At 37.4% G+C, this 21,321-nt stretch overlaps 1 protein-coding gene across 8 annotated transcripts in view; it reads left to right on the forward strand.

Annotated features, from left to right (window-relative positions):
• The window catches only part of kirrel3b (kirre like nephrin family adhesion molecule 3b), a 220,662-nt gene that overhangs the window by 167,765 nt on the left and 31,576 nt on the right, over positions 1 to 21,321 (forward strand). For 6 of the 8 annotated variants that reach the window (XM_027999136.1, XM_027999135.1, XM_027999137.1 and 3 more), the window contains 3 exons: positions 759 to 928; positions 6,799 to 6,949; positions 16,208 to 16,313. In XM_027999136.1, coding sequence (XP_027854937.1) covers positions 759 to 928; positions 6,799 to 6,949; positions 16,208 to 16,313 — 427 coding nt within the window. The remainder of the gene's footprint in view (positions 1 to 758; positions 929 to 6,798; positions 6,950 to 16,207; positions 16,314 to 21,321) is intronic. The other 2 variants (XM_027999138.1, XM_027999144.1) reach the window with 1 other exon arrangement.

A 21,321-nucleotide genomic window follows, 5' to 3' on the forward strand; every position in this document is an offset into this window, starting at 1 on the left:
GTTGCAGGGGAATATGGCAGCTGCTTGCAAGGCTTTGATTTCATCTTGCCCCAGATTTGCATTGTAATGAGAACTCAGGTCAATCAATAATTCACAGCAGTTTCACTTATAAAAATTAAAGACCGAAAGAGGAAAGGAAAAAAGAAAACAGATCAATTCATGGGTGAAACAAGAGCAGGGCTTTGATGTGTGCCATAGGAGGCACACGTGCGGTTGTGATGCTCTCCTTCTCCGTTTGCATTTGTAAACACTGCGAGCTGCACAGGAGAGGAAAGTACATGCACGCATCTGATCAGTGTAATGGATTTACCCGTAACATGTACTGTATGTGTGCGGAGCCTCTGCACCGAGTGTCGAGAGAGTTGATTGTTGTTTGAAGAGTCATGCTATGACTTTGACTTCCTAAGCTGGAAACCACTGCATACGTTGCTTTTCTTTTAGCAGATATACTTTCTGACTGCAGTTTTACACCCTCCGTGGCCAACCTGAGATGGAAAAAAAATCCTGCTAATTATACGTGTACATGTGACAAAGGCCCTAGTAGTGTCTTGTGAAGATCATGAAGTACATGGAAACTAAGAAATTAAGAGTTAATTTGTTTGTTCATTATTGGTGTGAGTGTATGCGGTACAAGAAACAAATTAAATGAACCCTAGTTTAATAACAAAAGCAATGTTATTTGGTTGTATGCCCCAGTAGTAAACAAGGTATTAATTAACACCTCCAGGGCTTACAACTCCTTTTTTTTGTGTCAATAGTACCCCCGGACGACCCAGTCATCGGTGGCGGACCTGTAGTGAGCCTGAGGGCTGGCAATCCTCTAAACTTGACGTGCCACGCTGACAATGCCAAACCTGCGGCATACATTATCTGGATCCGGAATGGAGAGGTCCTTAACGGGGCCATGTACTCCAAGGTAAGCACTGAGGTGTGTGTCATAACACAGTAATACTTGCAAAACCTGATTTCTAAGGATGAATGCCCACAGGTTTCATGGAGAATAAAAGCAAGGTGGGGGGCTGTGTATGACATTGTTCACTGGTTTTTTAGTTGTAATAACTGAAGCTGTGCATTGATTCTAGATCGTTCCTCTTTAGGTCCAAAAATAATAACTTCAGTTTTGTTTCTGCTCAGCTGGAGAAGGTTTTGGCACATCCACACATTTATCTGTTCTAAGCATCTGTTCAGTGATTGGATGGGTTCTGAGTCACCTGGTGACATCGTAATGTAGAGCTGTGTGTCATCTGCATAGTTATGGTAGCTAATATTATGTCCTGTTATAACCTGAGCTAGTGGAAGCATATAAATATTGAATAAAAGGGGTCCTTCAGTGTTAGGTGGGTGGTTGCCTTAGCCTTTAGGTTGGTTTTATGAAGTGATATTCCTCAAAAACACAAGCATTTGCTTCCTCTGTTTTACAAATATACTAAAACAAACAGATGGTGAGATCATGAGACTATCAGTAACTTTACGTCTCTTTCCAGCGTTTTGATATCGTCCTACAGACGCTTGCTTGATCAAACAATACTCTGATCTACAATGTAAAGTTCCTGAATGTTTTATGCCACAGTCTGATTCTCAACCATAGCTTGTTCTTAGACTTTGGATATCACTGCAGTTCCCAATTCTTTTATACTGTGGTCACATGAACCTAAACACTGGATTCACATTTATTCTCAAGGCTTAGTCATCCATTTAAATCGGTTATATTCTATTTATGTTTAAACAAAGCACATAAATAGGCAAGGCACTTTAGGCGACTAAGACCACCCGTACCTTCTTCCTCTCCCTGCGCTGTCTCATCCCATTATTGGCTTTTTTCAAAGAGCAGATAAATGCCATTGATTGGGCTGAGGTACGGCACCAGGCCGCTTTGAATAAACTGATTGCCAGAGGTGCTGTTTGCTAATGGTAGGTGGAGGAGCGTGCTTCCTACCTTCACTTCCTCCTCAGGAGCGAAGGCAGACATGAAGACATCCAGCGCCAATAGGTGACGGATGCTCGCATGCCTGCGCTGAGCCCAAGTATGAGCTTCCCCCCTCTTATCTCTATTGCCTAACATTAAAAAGCAATGGGTTCAATTAAACCAAGATGACTTTTCTTGGGTCCGCAGAGCAGCAGGGGGACATTTTGAAAACATAATCATCTGCTCTGATGGTCTTCTCATATCCAACAGATGAAGAGGTCTAATGTGAGCAGATGTGGTGAAGGGTCCACAAAGATGGCTTTACTGATGGTGTCATATGTAATGACAGTTTTGACCCATCCAAAACCTCATTTCTGTGACCTCATGAAAATCTATTTACTGGACCAGTGATTAAATGAAAACTATATGATTAAAACTAACATTTGGCAACCATGTGTGTTGCTTTTAACCAAAGCAGAGTTCATAAAATGATGCACTGCTTATCATTAGTGAGGGTAGCTTAGGAATTTATAGCTGCAGTACATAATGAAGAAGCTCACCAAAGGAGAGAAAGAAGTTACATATCAAAACATATAAATCCCATTAAATTAAAACATTAAAGGAAGGCCTTTAGCTCAAAGCTATACTGAAAAGGTCTCCACACATTTCTGTCTTGGAAAAGTTAAATAAAAAAATAATTTGATGCAGCAGTTTGAGATGAGATTAGAATTCTGAGGATGACTTTAACAGTTGGTTCTATTGCTGTCCATCTTTGCCATCCATACCAAAGATACTGTTGTCAGGTTTTGATTTAAAGTGGATCCGAGAATAATTTGTGCTTATGCAACACACTAATTAGGTCTGATCAAGCAAATTATTGTTAAAATGTATTTATTTATCTGTCATATCTTAACTAGTGCTTAAGTTTTGCATGACTGTAATGGCTAACAAATTATTTTTCATTTTAGCTTTTTCTACTAGAATGTACAACCTAACAGAGGAAACAATGTTCTGCATGTCCTGCTAGAATTTATTCCCTTTCATGTATCAAAGCTAAACTAGAAAAAAAAGTGCATAAAGTGCACACTGCTGGTTTAAATCCTTACAGAACAAAAATTGCAGGTGGTTTTAGTTTCAAGAAATTTAATGAATAGGAAAAAAATAATATTTGACTTCAAAGTCTACAAAGGAAAAATTGACCACTTCTCATCTTTTTGTCATAGATTGTTTCATCTTTAGTTGCAAGAGGTCAGCATGTGGTTTTTGAGCAGGTATTTCTTTTGCTATCAAGCTTGTTTGTAAAGTAAGAGAGTGTTTATGCTGCACAATTTCCAATAATGCTTGAAAACCACATTAATCAAACAGATAAGAGAAAAAGGTGGTTTATTGTTATAAGCTTCTTTGTTTCTCTTACCTTCATAAGGTCAGAAAATATTAATTACATCTAAGCTTATTGTCCTGTAATCTGGTTATATGTGTATTGTTTAGAGCTTTATTTGGTATTAAATAAGAAAATGTCTCAATTTGTGGTGTGGACTAAGGTTGATTTTTTTTTTTGTGCTGCTGCCAGCTATCCCTGTTTCTAAGATTAATGACTGCAGACAGGTCCAGAGTTATGATAGAAACAATCCCAATTGTGTCACAAAAAACATTACATTTACATACTCCGTGTCTGACAACTAATGTTCTCTGCTTTCAAAGTGACTCACGCACAAATATGAATTTCATCACATGGATCTTCACATGGAAATGGGATTCACAGAGCATAGGAGCTGTGATATTATTTTCCTGCAAATCTCAGAAATGCCAAAAAACCTAATATATTCACCCGAGTGGTGTAGATGCCTCAATTTTATGTTCCTTTAAAAGGCACATTGAGATGGTTGAACTATAAAGTGATAAGTATATATAATGTCTTGTATCAGTTTAAAAGTTGAATTATTATTTTTTTAAATCCACACTATTCAGAATGAGGGGTGATTTGGAAGGAAAGATGGCATAGATGAATTGAGGTTTCACTGGCCTAAAATCTTTGCATTAGTGTGAAAGAAAACATCCCTGAGGCATTTGAACCTATTTTAGCCTTCATCCTTCTTTAGTGGGGGTCTACCAGGATACCCATCTTGACATTATTTCCCCACTTCACTTTTGCGAAGGTTCTTCAGATCTATCAGACTGTGAAAATACTCACTCTTGTGGCAACCCCACAGACTATCTGTCAGATAAGTCTTTTGCTTTTACTGAATCAAATCAAATCAAACTTATTTATATAGCACATTTAAGAACAACTGCCATTGGCCAAAGTGCTGTAAAGAAAAAAACACAACATAACAGTAATCCCAACAGAGAAAATGCTAAATACAAACACAGCATGAGAAAAATAAGTGGACCCAACAAATGAATCTCTCACTCCGTATTAAAAGCCAGTGATTAAAAATGTGTTTTAAGAAGTGACTCAAAGACATCTAGACTACTAAATCCTTTTAAAACTTTAATTTTCTTCTATGGAAACTGACTTTTAGGTTTTGTTGTTGTTTGTATAGGCTCACAGTAATAAAGCTTCAGCTTTCAGGCAGCTACCTGTAGGCTTTGGGTAAAAACGTTTCTGGTATTCACAGCAGTTCATAATTTCATTACTGTGTCACTGGTATAATCTTAGGCGGCTAGTCTAAGAAACTAACCGTCTAATGTTTCTCAAACACAATCCAAAAAAACTTGCATTTGCAAAGTTACAGCTCAATTTAACTTCAATTTAACTTTAGAAGAGGCTGTTCCAAAGTTTTTTCTCTCAGGCCAGGGAGATCTTTTACTCAAAATGGTAAAAAGTGGTGGGACATGGCAGATTGGGTGAAGCCATTCTGTAATGTCGACAAAGAAATTTTAGCTAAGCCTGAATGACTTCTTCATGGGAAAATGGTTCTGTATTTTAACCCTGCTCCTCAGATCAGGTATATTGCTGTCAGAATTCCATCGAGCTTTTTAGGACTTGTCAGGCTCTTGGCAGCTTTCCTGACCGATTAGCATTTTATCTTTTTATTAATTTAGAGAGAATCACACAGTTTGTAATTTCAGGTTAATCAGATTCAGTCATGAAGACTGAAAGCTGAAACAGAACTGAAAGGCTTTTCAACAAAGTTGACGTAATAAATATCTGCTGTTGTTTTTAGTTTTTTTGGTACAATTTCCCTTTGGTGTGTGTTTTTTCAATCAATCATGCTTTAGTGTTGCTATTTGCATTTCCACTATGATTAAAGTCACATTGTAGATCTCAAAAAGCCTGTATAAATATAAAATTAAATAACAGAAAGCAAATTACATATCATCTGTTTAAGACACAACGACCTGACTTTTTAACAGGACTTTTGAGAGTTTTGGTTTTGGACATAATTTCCATAGCCTAGCATGTTTTTAATATATAAACACAATTTTCAGCTGTTTCCATTCTAAATTGAGTTTTTTAATGTAGTTTCTTTTCTATGAAAAAGAACTGAGCCTTGCGCCTACTTTAAAGGGAAGGCAGGGAAATGCATCTTGACTTTGTGGTTGACCACCCTGCACCCTGTTGCCCACACAATTTGTTCTATTCAGTGACTTTGTTCTGTCCTGCACTGCTTAGCATAGCCTCCCAGAGCCCTCCTCTGAGTGCCGGAGTCATAGCAGAGAGCCAGCAAGCGCTACCAACCGATTCCAGATGGCTTCCACAATACAGGGCTCAGAGGATGAGCACTGAAAAGAAGATTGATTTCCTTTGTGGAGTATGACAAGCCATGCACTAGAGCACAGCTCTCCAGGCACACAAAAGGAAGCTCAAAAAAACATATTTCAAATACTTTTTATTTATTTAATTTCATATCAGCCTCCCTTTGGGGGTAAAACTACAGGCGGAATGTTTTGATGGTTCACTTCTGTTTGCTGCAGTAGAGCCAATTGTATATGTATTTGTTTTAATATTTTTCTTGCTTTTCTTTGATGTTCACTTTTAACTTCTTTATTTTCACACAATTATTTGTGGGAAAAGTTTAGAATTAAGATGTAAAATGCTTACATAGGTGAACATTTCACTTTTTTTTATTCTACACCTGTAGGTGCTTACAGCTTAAAAGATAATTCATATATTTTAAAGTGAAGTTCTGTTGAGACGTTTTTATCAGTAATGGTTTGCTTACTGTTGAGGTGAGTTTCTTCTTATAAAGAAACAGAGTATTGGAAGGCAGCAGCTAGTCAGACAGGGGACAGAAAATTTTGCTTATAGCCTCTTTTAGCTCTTCATGCAGATATCTATGTTAGGTTTTTCTCAAGGTTTTTAAGCTGAATAATATATTTGTTACTATGTTATTGTGATCAAACTGATTCCAGTGCTGAGCTAATGGTAGGGCTTGCTTGGCACCTTTTTTTTTTTTTTTGCTTCTGCTGCAATCTCTGTCTCTGCATTAATAAACTGGAAATTTCTAAGATCCAGTGTTGACTGGCAAGAGGGTAGAATCACTTTTATTAGGCACTGGAGACCAGTGTAATTATGGACACCAATAACCAAACAAAATGTTTAAAAGCCTGTTTAAAACTTCTGTCTGTTAAATCTAAATATGAATGTTTTTTGTCTGAAATATTTAAAATACAAAAAAATATGTCAAAACAGGGGTCATTCTGACTAGTTTTTCACCAGTTTTGTGGTTTCTTTAGTTCTGTTTTGTCTCACAAAAATAAAGCATCTTTCTATCAGTTACAGTATCTATTAATAACTTTAACTCCTGAGAACTATCCCTCTAAAAAGGTGAACTTTCCTTTTATTACCCCAACTTACCCAGGATACAAAATGACACAATGCTCCTCATTTTCGGTATTTAAGCACAAAACTGGTTTTATCTCATGAAGTGTTACTTTGCTTTTTCCAGACATTACTCCGAGATGGCAGGAGAGAAAGCACAGTGAGCACACTCTACCTTTCACCATCCAACATCGAGACTGGTCAGCAGATCATCTGCAAGGCTTCCAACAAGGCAGTGCCCGAGGGCAAGGAGACCCGCGTCACTATTGACATTCAGCGTAAGCATATTTTCTCTAAATCTTTACAGTTAGATGAGAAGAAAACACCAACATATGATCAGCAGGATTCAGAAATATGAATTATACTGTTACAAAAACCCACATGAGTTTAACGCTGTGGTCATATGTGATCTCTTGTAGACTCTCACTGGTATTCATAATTGATTTCCTTGTTTCTTCTCACATGCCATCTAGTCATATCGATTGGTGATGCACCAGTAGTTTTCATTTTCTGTGATGAAAAATATATTAAGAAAAGTCAGAGCATCTGTCCATCTAAATACGTGTGTTCCGGCTACCTGCTCACTGTGGAAGAATGCAAAGTCTTCCCACCTCCCATATTTTCTCTCTCATGCCATCAGTCTCTTTGATGAGAGAATCCACATTTCAAGTTGAAAATAGGCAAAGTAAGCCCAGCGTGTAAACCTTATTCAGCCTCAATTGTCAAGGAATATTTTTTCGATCAAGAACTGCTCACAGTAAGAGAAAGGAATTGAACAATGGGATTTTGCATCACTCACAACCCCTTCAACGCCATTAAGTATGACTAATAAAGCAGAAAATGCTATTTAGAGAGCCATCATGACTGACGGCTCCATTCTTTTTATTATGTACACGGCAAGAGGCAAGAATGGCACGAGCGGGCATAGCATAATCAGGCCAACTCAGGCGCGGGAGTAAAAATGATTAAGAGTTGTTAGTGTTTGCAACCCTAGCAGTTTGCGCTCTTCGTTTTTTTTCTTTGCCATGCAGTCAGAGAAGGAAGTCTGCCCACATGTAAACTGATTTGTCACCATGTATAATGATGTGTCTCTGATAACTGCCTGCCATCATAGCATCATCCACGCCTGTAAATGTTTGATTTAACCCTGAAAAATGAGTGGAGCAGATCTCTAATTAGCATTCTAAAATGTCGTCTTTACACAATTAAAGCTCCTGAAAACATTTTTCACAGTGTGAGATGAAACCGAGCGACAGCAGAGACTAATTGTCGAGATCCAAACTGTTTCCCAAATGGCTAAGGCTCTCGACTCCCTCCCTCGCTTTTGCTTCCCCCCCCTCCCCCCCTGCTTCCTCCTCCTCTCTTGGATTTGACAGGTAGTGCTCAGCACGGCTGAGTGGAGCCTTTGGAGTTTAACCAGAGATCCACTCATCACATAAAGTTTCCCCTGAATTCAAGCATGCAGTAGCTGAATTTTGATTGATTTCTGTTAGGTATTAATTGTTTAAATTGAATGCAGGCTAATTTGATTACAAGGTCAGCGACTTGTAATCTGTCCAAAAATACAGATGCAAAAATCAAAGCTAAAGGGCAATTACACACTTTTTGATGCACTAAATGGTAAATTTACCACTTAGTGCATCAAATTTACCACTTGAGGTAAATTTACCATTTATCTATCTAGTTATACAGAATCTTGCAAAAGTTTTGAATGTACTTTGTTCTTAAGCACCTTAGGAGGAAGGAAGATGATACATGGTTTTCAAAATGTTTTGCAAACAAAAATTGGAGTGTGACATGCATTTGTGTTCTACCCTCTCGACTCTGATGCCCTTAAATGAAAGTCAGCCAACCTTGATGTTGTTCAATCCCAGTATAATTAATACATCTTTTTTGTAAAGGCTTTGGAGGTTTGTTAGAAAACCATAAAAACACCATAAAGACCAAAGAGCACACCCAAAAAATCCCCATGAAATCAATAGATTTTTGTAGTTGTTGTCTGTCACCATGTCTGTTTTATTCCTTAAGAAAATAATCAAATTTCTGACCAAATTTATATTTTTGAATTTAAAAAAGTAACAAAATGACATTTTATCTATTTTTATTAAATTAAAAAAGTGGCTAACATTAAGCTAGGTTTGGTCTAAAAGTGATGGTAGATACCTCAGCCTGCATGCAGCAGGCTGCAATTCACTTTATTGCTCGCTGAGAATATCTTACTGTAAAATTCCTGAAAAGATGACTATAGGAACAAGTTGAATGTGAATGAAGTATGCTGTTTACAAAACTTACAAAAGTTGTTTTAATTCAAAGTGCTGCATCAGTAAAATAAAGTTAGCCCCTTAAAGGACCCCAAAGGCATTCAGAACCATATTGGATGACCTAACTATTCCAACGATTGACTCAATTATTACCAGTGACCTACTTTAATTACCATGTTTAATTTCAATAATAAGAATTTTAACAATTACTCCCAGGTTTGACTTAAATTGAACATTTTTAATTTGTTTTTTAAACTGATTATCACCTCTTTAGAAACAGCTATGTGATATAACAATGCTGCTCAATTAGTCACTTGTTCCTTTGCAGCCTTGATTGCTATGTACCTGAAATTTTCAGGTATGGATGGATGGAAGGAGCAATCTGGCATGGGATATTTCAACCTATGCACTGTTAGGTGGACATTTCACATCCACTTTAACAACCAGGGATTCAAGTAATTTCCTATCATTTACTTATAATTTACTCTAAAGAAATGTGATTATGTGACTCTGAAAAAATAATATCTGCCTTGAAGGGACTGTTCATGCTCATCTTGATTTGATCAGGGGTCAGAATCTGTCGTAACTTGTTAGAGTTGACTGACTCAAATGAGTCTCAGAACAGCCATCAATGGAATTAGGAAGTAATTTGAAATTCTTAGAAAATGTTAGATGATCACATTAAATAGTAGATGCAGCTTGAGCATATTTATGGCTGTCTCTTTCCATGGGTTTTCAAAAATATGTACTAGAAAAATAGTACCTGATTTAGGACACTGGTCAGGAAAGAAATAGGGAACACTTTTTTTTTCTAAGGGGTTTGTATAAGATTAAAATATTGACTTTGGTTTGTCTAGCTGTTGTCATAATCATTATTGTAATAATAGTAATAATAATAATAACATTAATGATAAAATCAGAAGTTGAATAGACTAAAACTACTTTTCAACTTGAATAACAACATGACAGAAAAGTGTATTTTAGAATATTAAAATAAAATAAAAAAGCTGAAAAATGGAACCTTTTACGTCCCTTCACTTTTCACTCTGAACAAAAGTTAAAAGCCATTTCACTCCTTTCTGTATAAAGGGAATTGTTCCTTCAAGAGATTTCTGTCAGTTCGTAAAAGAAAGAATACACTTCACAATTTGGTCTTTGTAATGGTTCTTGGATGTTCGCTCTCCTCTTATAGTGCAAATCAGCCACAAGTGAATACTCAACAAAACAAGTCGATAATTGTTGGAAGTTTTAAACACCTCTTTCAATCACAGGTAAAAGCATTGTGACTAACCACTCAGAAATCTGAGTATGACAAACTGAAGCTTGTGTCAATTATGTTTTTATGTCATTTAGATTTTGTTAATATGCTTGAAATGTAGTTGGATTGGAAATTCTTGTTGCCAATTCTGTGTTTTTGCTAGTTGGTCCTGTTTTATAAAAACAATGGAGAGATTAACAGCAGCTTAAACTAGCTGCAAATTCAGTTCAGATCACCCATAATTATAACCTCCTTTGGATTTATTTTTAATTTAGGATCTTCACTGGATGCTGACGGTTTTATAACAGCCAACTACTGTAATAAGTTGAGATTCTGAGATTTAGACGGTACAATGACAACATTGGTAGATAATGCCAAAATATGACCCATGTACAGTTTTGATTTTAAGCTCCTAACAATAAGCTGAATAAAACTGAGTCCATTTCTTGCTTTAAAATCAGGAAAGGAAGTACGAGGAAAATTGACTTCAGAATGAAGGTTTTATTCAACATTTCCAGCTATTAATAAAAATAAGATAATTGATCCTCTACGTAATATGTTTACAGATGTTTTTTTTTTTCTTTTTGTTTTTTTTTATGCACAAACTTGATAAATATACAAATGACCTAAAGACTCATTTGATAATAATTAAGAACTATGTTTAAGGAGCTAAATACTAAGTTTATGGAGTTTATGGAGAACAAAGGAATATAATCAAACCACAATGAATGTCATTTTGCAGAAAAGAGGTGAAATTACTCTGAAGTCTGATAAAGCGTATGTTGTGACTGTGTCCACAGTTTTTAATAATCAACTTAAAAACTACTTGTTATCTTACTTTTTTTTAAAAAAGAGTCTAGAACATAGACACGTGTTGTCAAACGTAAAGCACTCACCTTCATTTTCAGGACTCATAATTGTACATTAAACAAAAACACGTTTGAAATTTATGAGAAATATCACACCCCAAGGTCTCATCCCAACCCTAGTTGTACCAAGAAATAAGAACAATGGATCCGACAGAGTAGAGAAATGAATAGGTTAACTGAAAAAAGGAGCCACTTGTACACCCTGGGATAAGAGCAAGTGTCATCAAGAACACTGGAGCAGAAAGTGAGGGGCGTCATTCATTTTAGGGTACACTTCATTTCCTGTCCACAAGCTGTCTCATTCTGAATTAAACCCTTCCAGATGTTTTCCTGGCACTCTGTGACTGAACACTGTATTGAGCATGAACAGCTTAAATTGATATTGATGCTTTCAACTCGTTCTTACTAAGGCAGCAAATGAGTAGATTTCCTGAAATGGTATTGCATACCCTATACCCAGTATGTTGACAATCTCCCTCTGAACTTCTACATTCCCAGCATGAAGCATTATATATTCTGCTCAGGAGTGGCCTAACTTTTAGGCATTTAATTGAACACCAAATTATCTTGCCTGATAAAGCTTGCGTATGTGCCATCTCAGTGACATAAAACCTACAAAAAAGTTTTTGTAAACTTTGCAATCTTTCTTCTCTTCACAAAATCTAGTGTTCAGCTCGCTTTTTTGCTTAGTTGTCCTTTTTTTCCCCTCTCTCCCTCAATCTAAATGAGTATAATCTAAACACAACTCTGCACATTGCTCTGCAGCTTAAACCAGAATCCAATGCCTTTAACAGTATTTTCTTTTTATCATTACTTTAATGCTCATGGTTTACATCCACATCAGCATTTCCATTCCCTCCAAAGTTCATACAGCGTTATCTGGATGAGGTTTAGACAAATTAGCATCTAAATACAGTATACGCTGTCGATGTTGCTGAAATGAGAGGGATTTAGAGCCAGCAGAGGTGATTCAGAACCCTGGATAGACTGCTGACTTCAGTTGCCCACACCATTCCATTAGCGGACTGTAATTATTTGATAGCACACGGGGTAGCTACCCCCTGATGCTGTTTTCTTCAGCAGTATGTCTTGATGTGCATACTGCCGTTTGTACTTGAATCAGTAAACTTCCCCACGACCACTACAGTACGTACCGCTGCAGAGGAATTCTGTTTTTGGATGCCAGCTTCGTGTCTCACTAATTCCCACTCATCGTATGGCTTGAAATGCTCCTCAATTATTTTCTAGTGCAGTTGCATATCTTCAGAGCATTGCCCCACATAGAACTCTGCTTTGAAATGTGTAGTGGGAAATTAATGCACTGGGGATGGGCAAGACCAAGGTTTTTCCGTATGTTTGCATTGCAAACAAGCTGAGCCATGTGGGTGGAAAAATGAAAGCCATTTGTTGGGACTAATTAATAAAGAACATGCACATGTGCAATTGGGGGGATTTGTTTTTGGTAGCTTGCTCAGCCGCATACTCTCCTTGCTTAATCAAGCAGATAATGCCAAATTCATCTGAAACAGCATATGTGAGTGAGGGGGAAGGAATATAAGGTTATAGAGACAAGAAAATGCTCTTGCATTTCTGAGAAAACTTTCAGTTTGTGAACATATTTTGGCACATATGTATTGCAAGGAACGTGGAACAACATCTGCCATCATTAAACTAAGTAAATTTAGCATTCTGAATATCTTATGATCAATATGTTAGACCTCAAGTTGTTCGTCAGCCTGTTCTCCCCTGAAGTATTGCGCTCAGCCAGCCAGATGACAGCGTACCCATATTGTCGACAATGTAATCCTCGGTCTCTGCATCCTTCAGAGGAATCCAAACGCTTCTGGAGTTTGAGGCTGGTCCTGCTGAAGAACAGCTGTCTACAGTGACCCAGAGAGATTGAAAATTTGAGCTTTAAGAAAGGGAGGAGTGGGGGTGAATTTATGCTGGCACGATCTCTGTGAACAGAGAAGTTGGATGATTGTTCCAAAAACACCATCTGGTTTCCACTTTGAACTAACCGATCAAAAGCTGTCGGCCAACTAAAACAACACCCTCCCCAATTTCTCCTGTTGTTCCTCCTGTTACCTCAGTGTATTCATTCCACCCCTTCTACTGAAGAATTAGCTGTGTTGCACATTGGTCTGCAATGGCGTTACCTCAAATGCCCAACTCGTCAACCCATTGCACTTACCCATCAAGATATTCACTTTACTAAACAGATATTAGTCATGTTATGAAGGTTAAAAGTGGGAAAAGGTGCTTTAGTTAATAATTCAAACATACGGACAGAACTTTTGACAGCTGCTGCTCCCAATGCTGCCATTTAAAGTGATTGAGATATGGAAATATCAACAAATTAAATTCATCATGACATTAACTCTCGCTGAGAGGGACATGGGAGTTTTTTTTTTTTTCTTTTTCAAAACGGAGGACTGGTTCAGGCATTTCAAAAGAGCATTGATTGTGTGGTCAGATTGACAGTAATGAGCATTTGAGTCTTTAGAAGTCAGTTGGCAGCAAGAAGAAGGAAATCATGATTAAAAAGGCCCATATAGGAAGAGTTTAGTGCAAGTGGATACTGAATTAGCTTCTGCATTGCTATGTCTATTAGCACAGAAGATGCCTTTAGATCTTCCCCTGTCTTTTGATGTCTGTCTCTCTTTCTGTCTGTGCTCCCAGATTCCCACAGATTTTTTTAGTGCCACCTCCACTGCTGCCACACCTGTCAGTTTGCCCCTTAGGTTGCTTTTACCCACATTTCCTTTCATGGATTTAACCACCCACAATGCTTTAAACCACCTACTGAGTGGATAACACTATTGCTCCAGGCAAGGATGAGTTTCCGGTTTTATTATGATGCATATCCATGCCTCTCTTCTGGTCCCCCCCTCATATTCACACAAGCATGCAAATGCCTAGGCACACACAGCTGGCTGCTCAGTACCCAGGGATACTTGCTTGTTGAGTTAGCCTGCAGTCTTTTTGGGTTTTGCAATGTTGTTGTTTTCTTTACTGGCCTGGAGAGACCTGGCACAGGTGGAGCTCATGGATTTCAAGGTAGTGAAGTGGTTGGCGAGGGGTAGTGGAGTTGTCCTGGAGGGGAATGCTTCCACTGATGGGGGATATGGCGTGTAAGTAGGGAAAGAATGTGGCACCTGGACCAATTCCTCTCTGGGGTTTTGTGGCAGCTGAGCCAGCCTTGAGCATCTGCACAGCTATGGGGTAATAAGCAGTTTTTCGACATTTGGTGCCGACCCATAAACATGCTTACAGATTCCCTCTCCATAGCCATACGCAGAGATGTCTGGCTACATTAAAGTGTATTTGTGTGCTCCTTTTTTGTTTCATCCTCGGCGGATTTCTGTTCTCACTGCTGTGCCCTTCATTCGCAGCCAAACACAGTTCCTAGTTGTAACTTTAGTGTAGCTAAACACAGAGCAGATCTACTTTTTTAACAGATGGCTAGCTTCAAACCCAGAGCCAGTTTTCCCCTTGTGACTTGTTGACTGTCCAGGATAACTCACCAGTTTGCTACCACAAGGCAAAGAAGAAAAAATGTAGGAAAGAAAGAAAATTGAGTGAAGACTCTTTATTTTTCTATTATTTAAAGCAAATGTATAGTAAAAAGAAATTGTTGACACTTTCCAATGTATTTTCCATAAACAGTAAAGCACTTACATCACTAACTGCTAGACCAACTTCTAATTATGATCTACCTTGCTGCATTTGCAGCTATGAACAAAATACACCTACATTGCATTTAAAAAGCCTGACAAATAGCTTTACTTATAAATAAATAATTAAATTCATCCTCCAAATTTGTGAGGTAAATAGCTTTGCTTGCTTCACGTGGGACATGTTTATATGGAAATGAAGCTCTATCTTCAAAAAGAATCCTACCTTTGTCAATTAGGATAAATTAAGTTGTTTATTGAATTTGCATAATCTGAATGTTTGCGATGTTCAGAACTATTATAATTTGCACCTCACCGCTGAGGTTCCTTGTTGTTTTAAATGCTGTGGATTTTGCCGTGGACTATTTCCTGTTTGAAAATTCTTGCTGAGTGAAATCCATTATCAGTTCAGGGTTTCATTTTTCTTGCTTCATATATGAAAAGTAGGGATATGTGAGAGCAGAAACATAGAAATAAACATCCAACTTGTAAGAAACAACCTTAGTGTTTTTTTAGCAAGATGAGCTTTAAGAAACGTGGGCTGCAGGGGTATTAAAACTGAGACATAGTTATTCCGGGATAATTCTCTCACAGACTGAGATAAGTTGTCAAACTTGCTTTAAACTTGCTCTAAACAGTACCACAATGTGGCATTATTTACTGAAAGATTATAAGAATTATAGTATTAATGCTATGACTATTATATCCTTCTCAGATGTGTGGTGCAGACACTACAAGGTTGACATTTCACACCTGGGAACATCCTGATCAGGATTCTTTTGTCAATGATACAGATGTGACTCGTTTAAAACTAGACACATTTGGGTTTATAGGCTGTTAATATATATCAGGATAATCAAAACTATGCCCAAAATTATTTATATGGCTGACAGATTTAGGTTTAAGTGATATTTTGACCTGATCAACTGGAATCCCAAAGAGAATATGTGGTGAGATCTAATAATTAGGATTATGACCGAAAACCTCAAAACCTTAAAAGACAAAGAGCTAGCTACAAAAGAAGAATTGGCAAAAGTAAAAGCCAAAACATGCAAGTAGTTGGTCAACAAGTGATAGTTTGAATACATTTTTGAAAGCCATGGACACATAATGTGATGTGGTCATTACTTTTTCAACTGGCTGAGCACATTTCAGCCGTGCAGCTCGCTGAGGACACAGTTAACAAAATTATACAGCATGTCATCAACAGATGTGGAGATGAGTGAGATCAGGTAGTCAAATGCAGATCATTTAAAAGTTATGGGATAAGAATCTCCGTCCAATATGTTATCAACACAGGATACCACAGTTAAACTGAAAGGATTCCTCTTTTTCTACTGTTTTTTTTCTGACATTTAGTCATCAACAACATCAGCAATGAAATATGTTTTTAAAGCTTACAATTCACTGCACCTTGATTGAGGATGCCAGTTGAGTAATTGCTTGTCTTTGTGCATCCTTGTTTTTATAGATCTCCCTCTTGTCAATCTCTCAGTGGAGCCTCAGCCCATTTTGGAGGGCAATCTTGTGAAATTCCACTGCTCTGCAAAGGCCAACCCTCCCGTTTCACTCTACAGGTGAGTCAATAGCAAGCCGTGACTCCAGTGCCCACACATAAGTCATCCACAAAGCTTTAAAGATCCTATAAAATATTGAAGGATGAGGAGAAACGCACTTAATGAGATATTTTCTGATCGATGTAGAAGCCGAAAAATAATTTTCACATGGCACAAAATTTAACACAGTATTGATGGTATTAATCTTTGTCAGACACCATATAATACCATTGCACCATTACTTCACCTCATACTTGTTATGAGAGGATACAAAACAATGAAACACTGCTGAAAAATATAATGGAAGCATATTACAGAAAAACCATTTGGGAAAGCATGTCATGTTTCACTGGGCTGCAGTAAAGTAATACAGAGCTTTGTTCCACAACTATTTGCTTTATGGTCACATCATCTCCCTTGAACTTTAAATGTCCATGAGTGTGTCGGGGGAAAGCTGAAAATCTAATTTGCGTGACATCTGAGGAAGATGTCAAAATTGTTGCTTTTTTCCCCATGAAATTATGTGTTAAGACAGCACCTGCCCCAGGGATCTGCCAGCTTTGTGCAATGGTAATGGGTGATTCTAGGCTTTTATTTCTTGTTTCACAAATGGCAATTTGAAATAGTTGACTTTGCCCATCGTAAGGAAATAATGTGTCTTCACCCACACAAGAAATGCTAATATTGCTAAAATGAGAAAGCAAATTTCATTTGGAAGCAAGTTAAAATATGCAATTATCAAATGAGAAACAACAGGAGAGGCAGAAGGAAAAGAGCAAACCATTCATCAAAATTCAGTCTCTCATCATGTGCTGATTTCCCTTTTCTGAATATCAACTGTACTAAAAGGTGACATTAAAAAAGGCATCAGAACCATAATGCAGAAGAATGTTCTTCTTTTGTCCACAAAAGACAAAAGAACGACATTCAATCATTTGAAGGTATATGATTGAATGCATATCATGAATGATTGGATACATTCAGTCATGTGAATGCATTCAAGTTTGCTCTTGAGCAGATAAGTTGGCCATATATTCTTATTTTCAGACTTGATAAGAGTTTGAAGAACAACATTTTTGTTTCTGAACTTTGATAAAAACTGTTTTTCAGTTCATTTGTGTCCCTGTCAAAAACATGAATAATGTTGAGGTCTAAAGGCAAAGTGTTATGATATTTTGTTGTGTTTTTAATTCAGTGCATAAAAACATTGATCCACATTCCATCTATCCATCCAGTCATCTTCTTCTTAATGGTGTGTGTCTTTGCAGAGTAAGTACTCTGCAAAATCTAGTGTAGAGAAGTGTAGAGTTTTGCGTAGGAATCATGTCTCAAATGGGAATATTATGTATAATACAGGCACATTTTATGTCACAATCAAGTATCTATGTTATGAAAATGCTGTTTATACCAAAAGCTATTTCAAATAAATTTGACTTTGCATCATAGCATAGAAATTGGCTTCTGTCTCTTTAAAAACCTTCAAACCTTCAGCCTTCACCACATGTGGCTATAACAAATAATGTAGGAGGTTCATTGTAGTCATAATCTTTCATATTAAACAATAATTCCATGACCCAGCACACATTATTTTTTAGATTTAAGCACCTTTATGATTATTTCTTCTTGTTTACTTTTTGTACTTAATACTTAGCAACCAGAATAAATAAAATCAGACACTGGATAAATATATGGATACAAAGTGAACTACATAATGAGAAGTAAAAACATAAAAAATTTGAAAATCACAATATATACTTGTTAAAATCTATCCACTTCTTTCTAACATCTTCAACTCTGATGAAGCAAGAAAATGCGCCTCTATTGTTCTTACAAATCCTGTATGGCCCTCCACATGAGGAGTACTAAAGTGATTTGTCAAGAGATGGCTCTCTGTGTGGGAGGTTTTTAAATCTGAGCAGAAAAATAAATGGAGTCAAATCAATAGCAAAAGCAGTTGGCTAGGCTCTGAATCTTGTAATGGTACTGGGAAATGAAATGGATGTACAACACAGTCACTGGTGGCAAAACAGAGATGTTGCTTTTGTTGTATAGATCATGCACTTTTGGAAAAAAAGAATGCGGGAGAAAGGGCAATGATATTGTGAAAAACAAGGTGTGTGTGTGTGTGTGTTAGACTTTGTCTGTGAACAGCACAGACAGATCATCTTTTTCACCTGCAGAGGCTACAAGGCCGGATCAATGCTAGAATCAGACCTCTCCACAGGGTATAAAGAGATTTGACTCTATGGGAGCTGACATATTCCTCCAGTTTAACAATATATAGAATACAAGAATTGGTTGAAGGGTAAAACCAAAATGGAATGAAAACATTCTTTTTTATACTTTAAAATATATTCCTCTACCTGTTACAATAGCAATTTACCATGAATACATTTTTAAAGTAAATCTAGTAACCTTTTTACTAGGTTTTACCCTTCACCAGGTTTTCATGGTCACCTGTTTAGACTTAACAATGCTCTAATGCCTTGCTGTGCCATTTCCTCTTACAACATAGTATACAAGAAATTTTAAGCGTCCATAATACTTGCCTGGGGGATCTCATCTATGTAAAGGCCCGCACGCAGTCTCCCTCTGAGAGCAAGATCATCATGGAGTGCAGAAAGCTGGTCAAGGAGTGTGGGACCATTATTCAGTGCTAATACACTGTCTTCCACAGATCAGATAGAGCCCAAAGACAGAGTAGTTTTTAGACGGATGGCCTCTTTTCCGTTCCCCAGAGAGTCATCCATTCCCTATATGCACTGCACCATCATAACATCTTCCAATAGACACTTGAGACACACACCCAAGATAGTGCGGGGCAATAGTCAAAAGCATAGTGCCTCCAGCTGCCTGTGACCCCTTGTGACTGCAACGGCATTGTAATAAAACTGTGTTAAGGCAGGAGAAAAAAATTGAGATCTTTCCACAGAACTTTTCCCCAGAAAAAAAAGAATGAGAAAACAAATCCAGGTGTGGTTATTTAACGAGTAGAACAGGAGTATAGGCAGTCATTTGCTTACCTCCAATCTGCTGCTCTGTGTGTGAACTGCTGATTGTAACCTGTAGTGAAAAAGGGTTTTAAGTGATCATGAAGACTTGAAAAGTGCTGGGTAAATACACTGTTTGAAAAGAAAAAAGTGATGTCTCAGGCATCTTAGAACCTATATGGCTCTAAGATGTCTATTCTGATAAAAATGCTCCAATACAAAGGTTGATCCTAAAGTCGTTATAAATGTAGAGTTAACCACATCCATGTCCATTGTAGGAGCTTATTCACTTGGAAATAGAAATTAAAAATGCACCTGCATGTGTAATACAACATGTCATTTTTGTTTTCAATGCTAGTTTTTGGATGTTTTAATTTAAAAACTCTACCTTGCTGTACACTCACTGTTCTGTAATACCTCTTTTTTGCAAGTCTGACATCTTGTACAAGCAACACACAGCAACAGAGAGTGTTTTACATCTTGTTTTTTACCAAAAAGTCAAGTAATTGCTTGAGATTCTCGGTGTAGTGCCTGGAAACTTGAGGTCTTGTGGTATTAAAACACCAGAATATGTCTCATTAAGCTTATGACTGTCTCACAAAGGGCTAAATTGGTGGGACAATTTGTTTGGTGAACAAAGTCAGCAATTTGGAAAGGCTTCACAGAGTTCTACAACCTTGACATCCTATTTCATCTATAGTTGAGACAGTACATAAGACTTATTTTAAGTCAAAAAGTAGTTTTTAAAATGTTGTTGTTGTATTACTTAATGATGCAAAGCATTGATAAACCCTCCACTGTTTATAAATTCTTTGCACGTCAGCACTTTAGGTACTTGATAGAAAACAAATTATAAAAATAGAAGAAAAATTGCATGCTTTGTTTTTGTAAATATACAAATAAGGAAAACACTTTTAGTGTTGCCAATGCTCCATGAAACCATGATGAAAGATATTTGGAAAATGCAAACAGAATTCAATACACAAGAAAAACGAACAACTTTCAGTAGAGAGATGATATTCCTGATTATTTTAATATCATTCATACCTGTCGACATTCAAGTTTCTCTACTTTGTTTTCTTTTGTACCCTTTTGAAGTACTGGACTACAAGTAGGGACCTCGATTTAATTTCTTGCGAGATCATAAAAGATGCTGTCTTTTTATGGCTATTTGAAAATAGCTGGATGCTTTTACTGAGCTTGCATATTTTCAATATCACAGTGACAGAAATCTTCTGTTTTAAAATGCATGGAAGGTGAACTAGAACGGCACTGTACTGTGCTTAACCATGTTGATAATAGCTATGAATCCTGATTTACTGTGCACCTGGAAGCTGATGGCACAGATATCCACCTAATTTAATTGCTAGTCTTTTATTGCCCTAATAACGTTCGGCAAATGCAAAATCTCCTTCTCTGTTTCACGTTCATCTTCTGCTTCCATTAGCAGCAGACCTTTTTATGTCTGGAACAGTGTTAATTTAAACACCTTTCACCAAACATAAACAGCTGTAATGCACACACTGATCCATGCTGCTGTGGACACACCCAGGCAGAGAGAATTCACAGCTTTTGTCTGAATGAAATCCCTGAGACTGAGTCAGCTATTGAGGAAGCCTTGTATTGGCCCTTTAACCCTCCCAAAGGGAATGCAGGTGTTTGTGTTACCCAAGGCTAGCTATGTTTAGACATGAGTTTTGGACATGGCCCAGCACACCAACAGAGCTCTCTTGCTCCCCGAGGACGACGGTATTCTGTCTCAGTTCCTCCTAACACTGTCAGAGGCTCCCTAACCTGGCAGCTGCAACCTCATCTCGGGAGCAGCCGGCTGCCCAAACATCTGTGCTTAGCCCATTATGACTCCTGCAGTTTTGGCTTATAAAGTGGCAACACAAACAGTTTCATTGTTTCCTAATTTTATTGCCCCATGTGTCTTTACAGTTATTTCGCACATTTTTAAGGGGGAATATTAAGAACTTTGGTGGTTTTCTAAGAACTGGTACCAGTCCAGGAAGCAGGGATAGAGAAAAAAGTAGCAT

This window comes from Xiphophorus couchianus, chromosome 18 (genome assembly GCF_001444195.1).
Source record: "Xiphophorus couchianus chromosome 18, X_couchianus-1.0, whole genome shotgun sequence".
Taxonomy (NCBI): domain Eukaryota; kingdom Metazoa; phylum Chordata; class Actinopteri; order Cyprinodontiformes; family Poeciliidae; genus Xiphophorus; species Xiphophorus couchianus.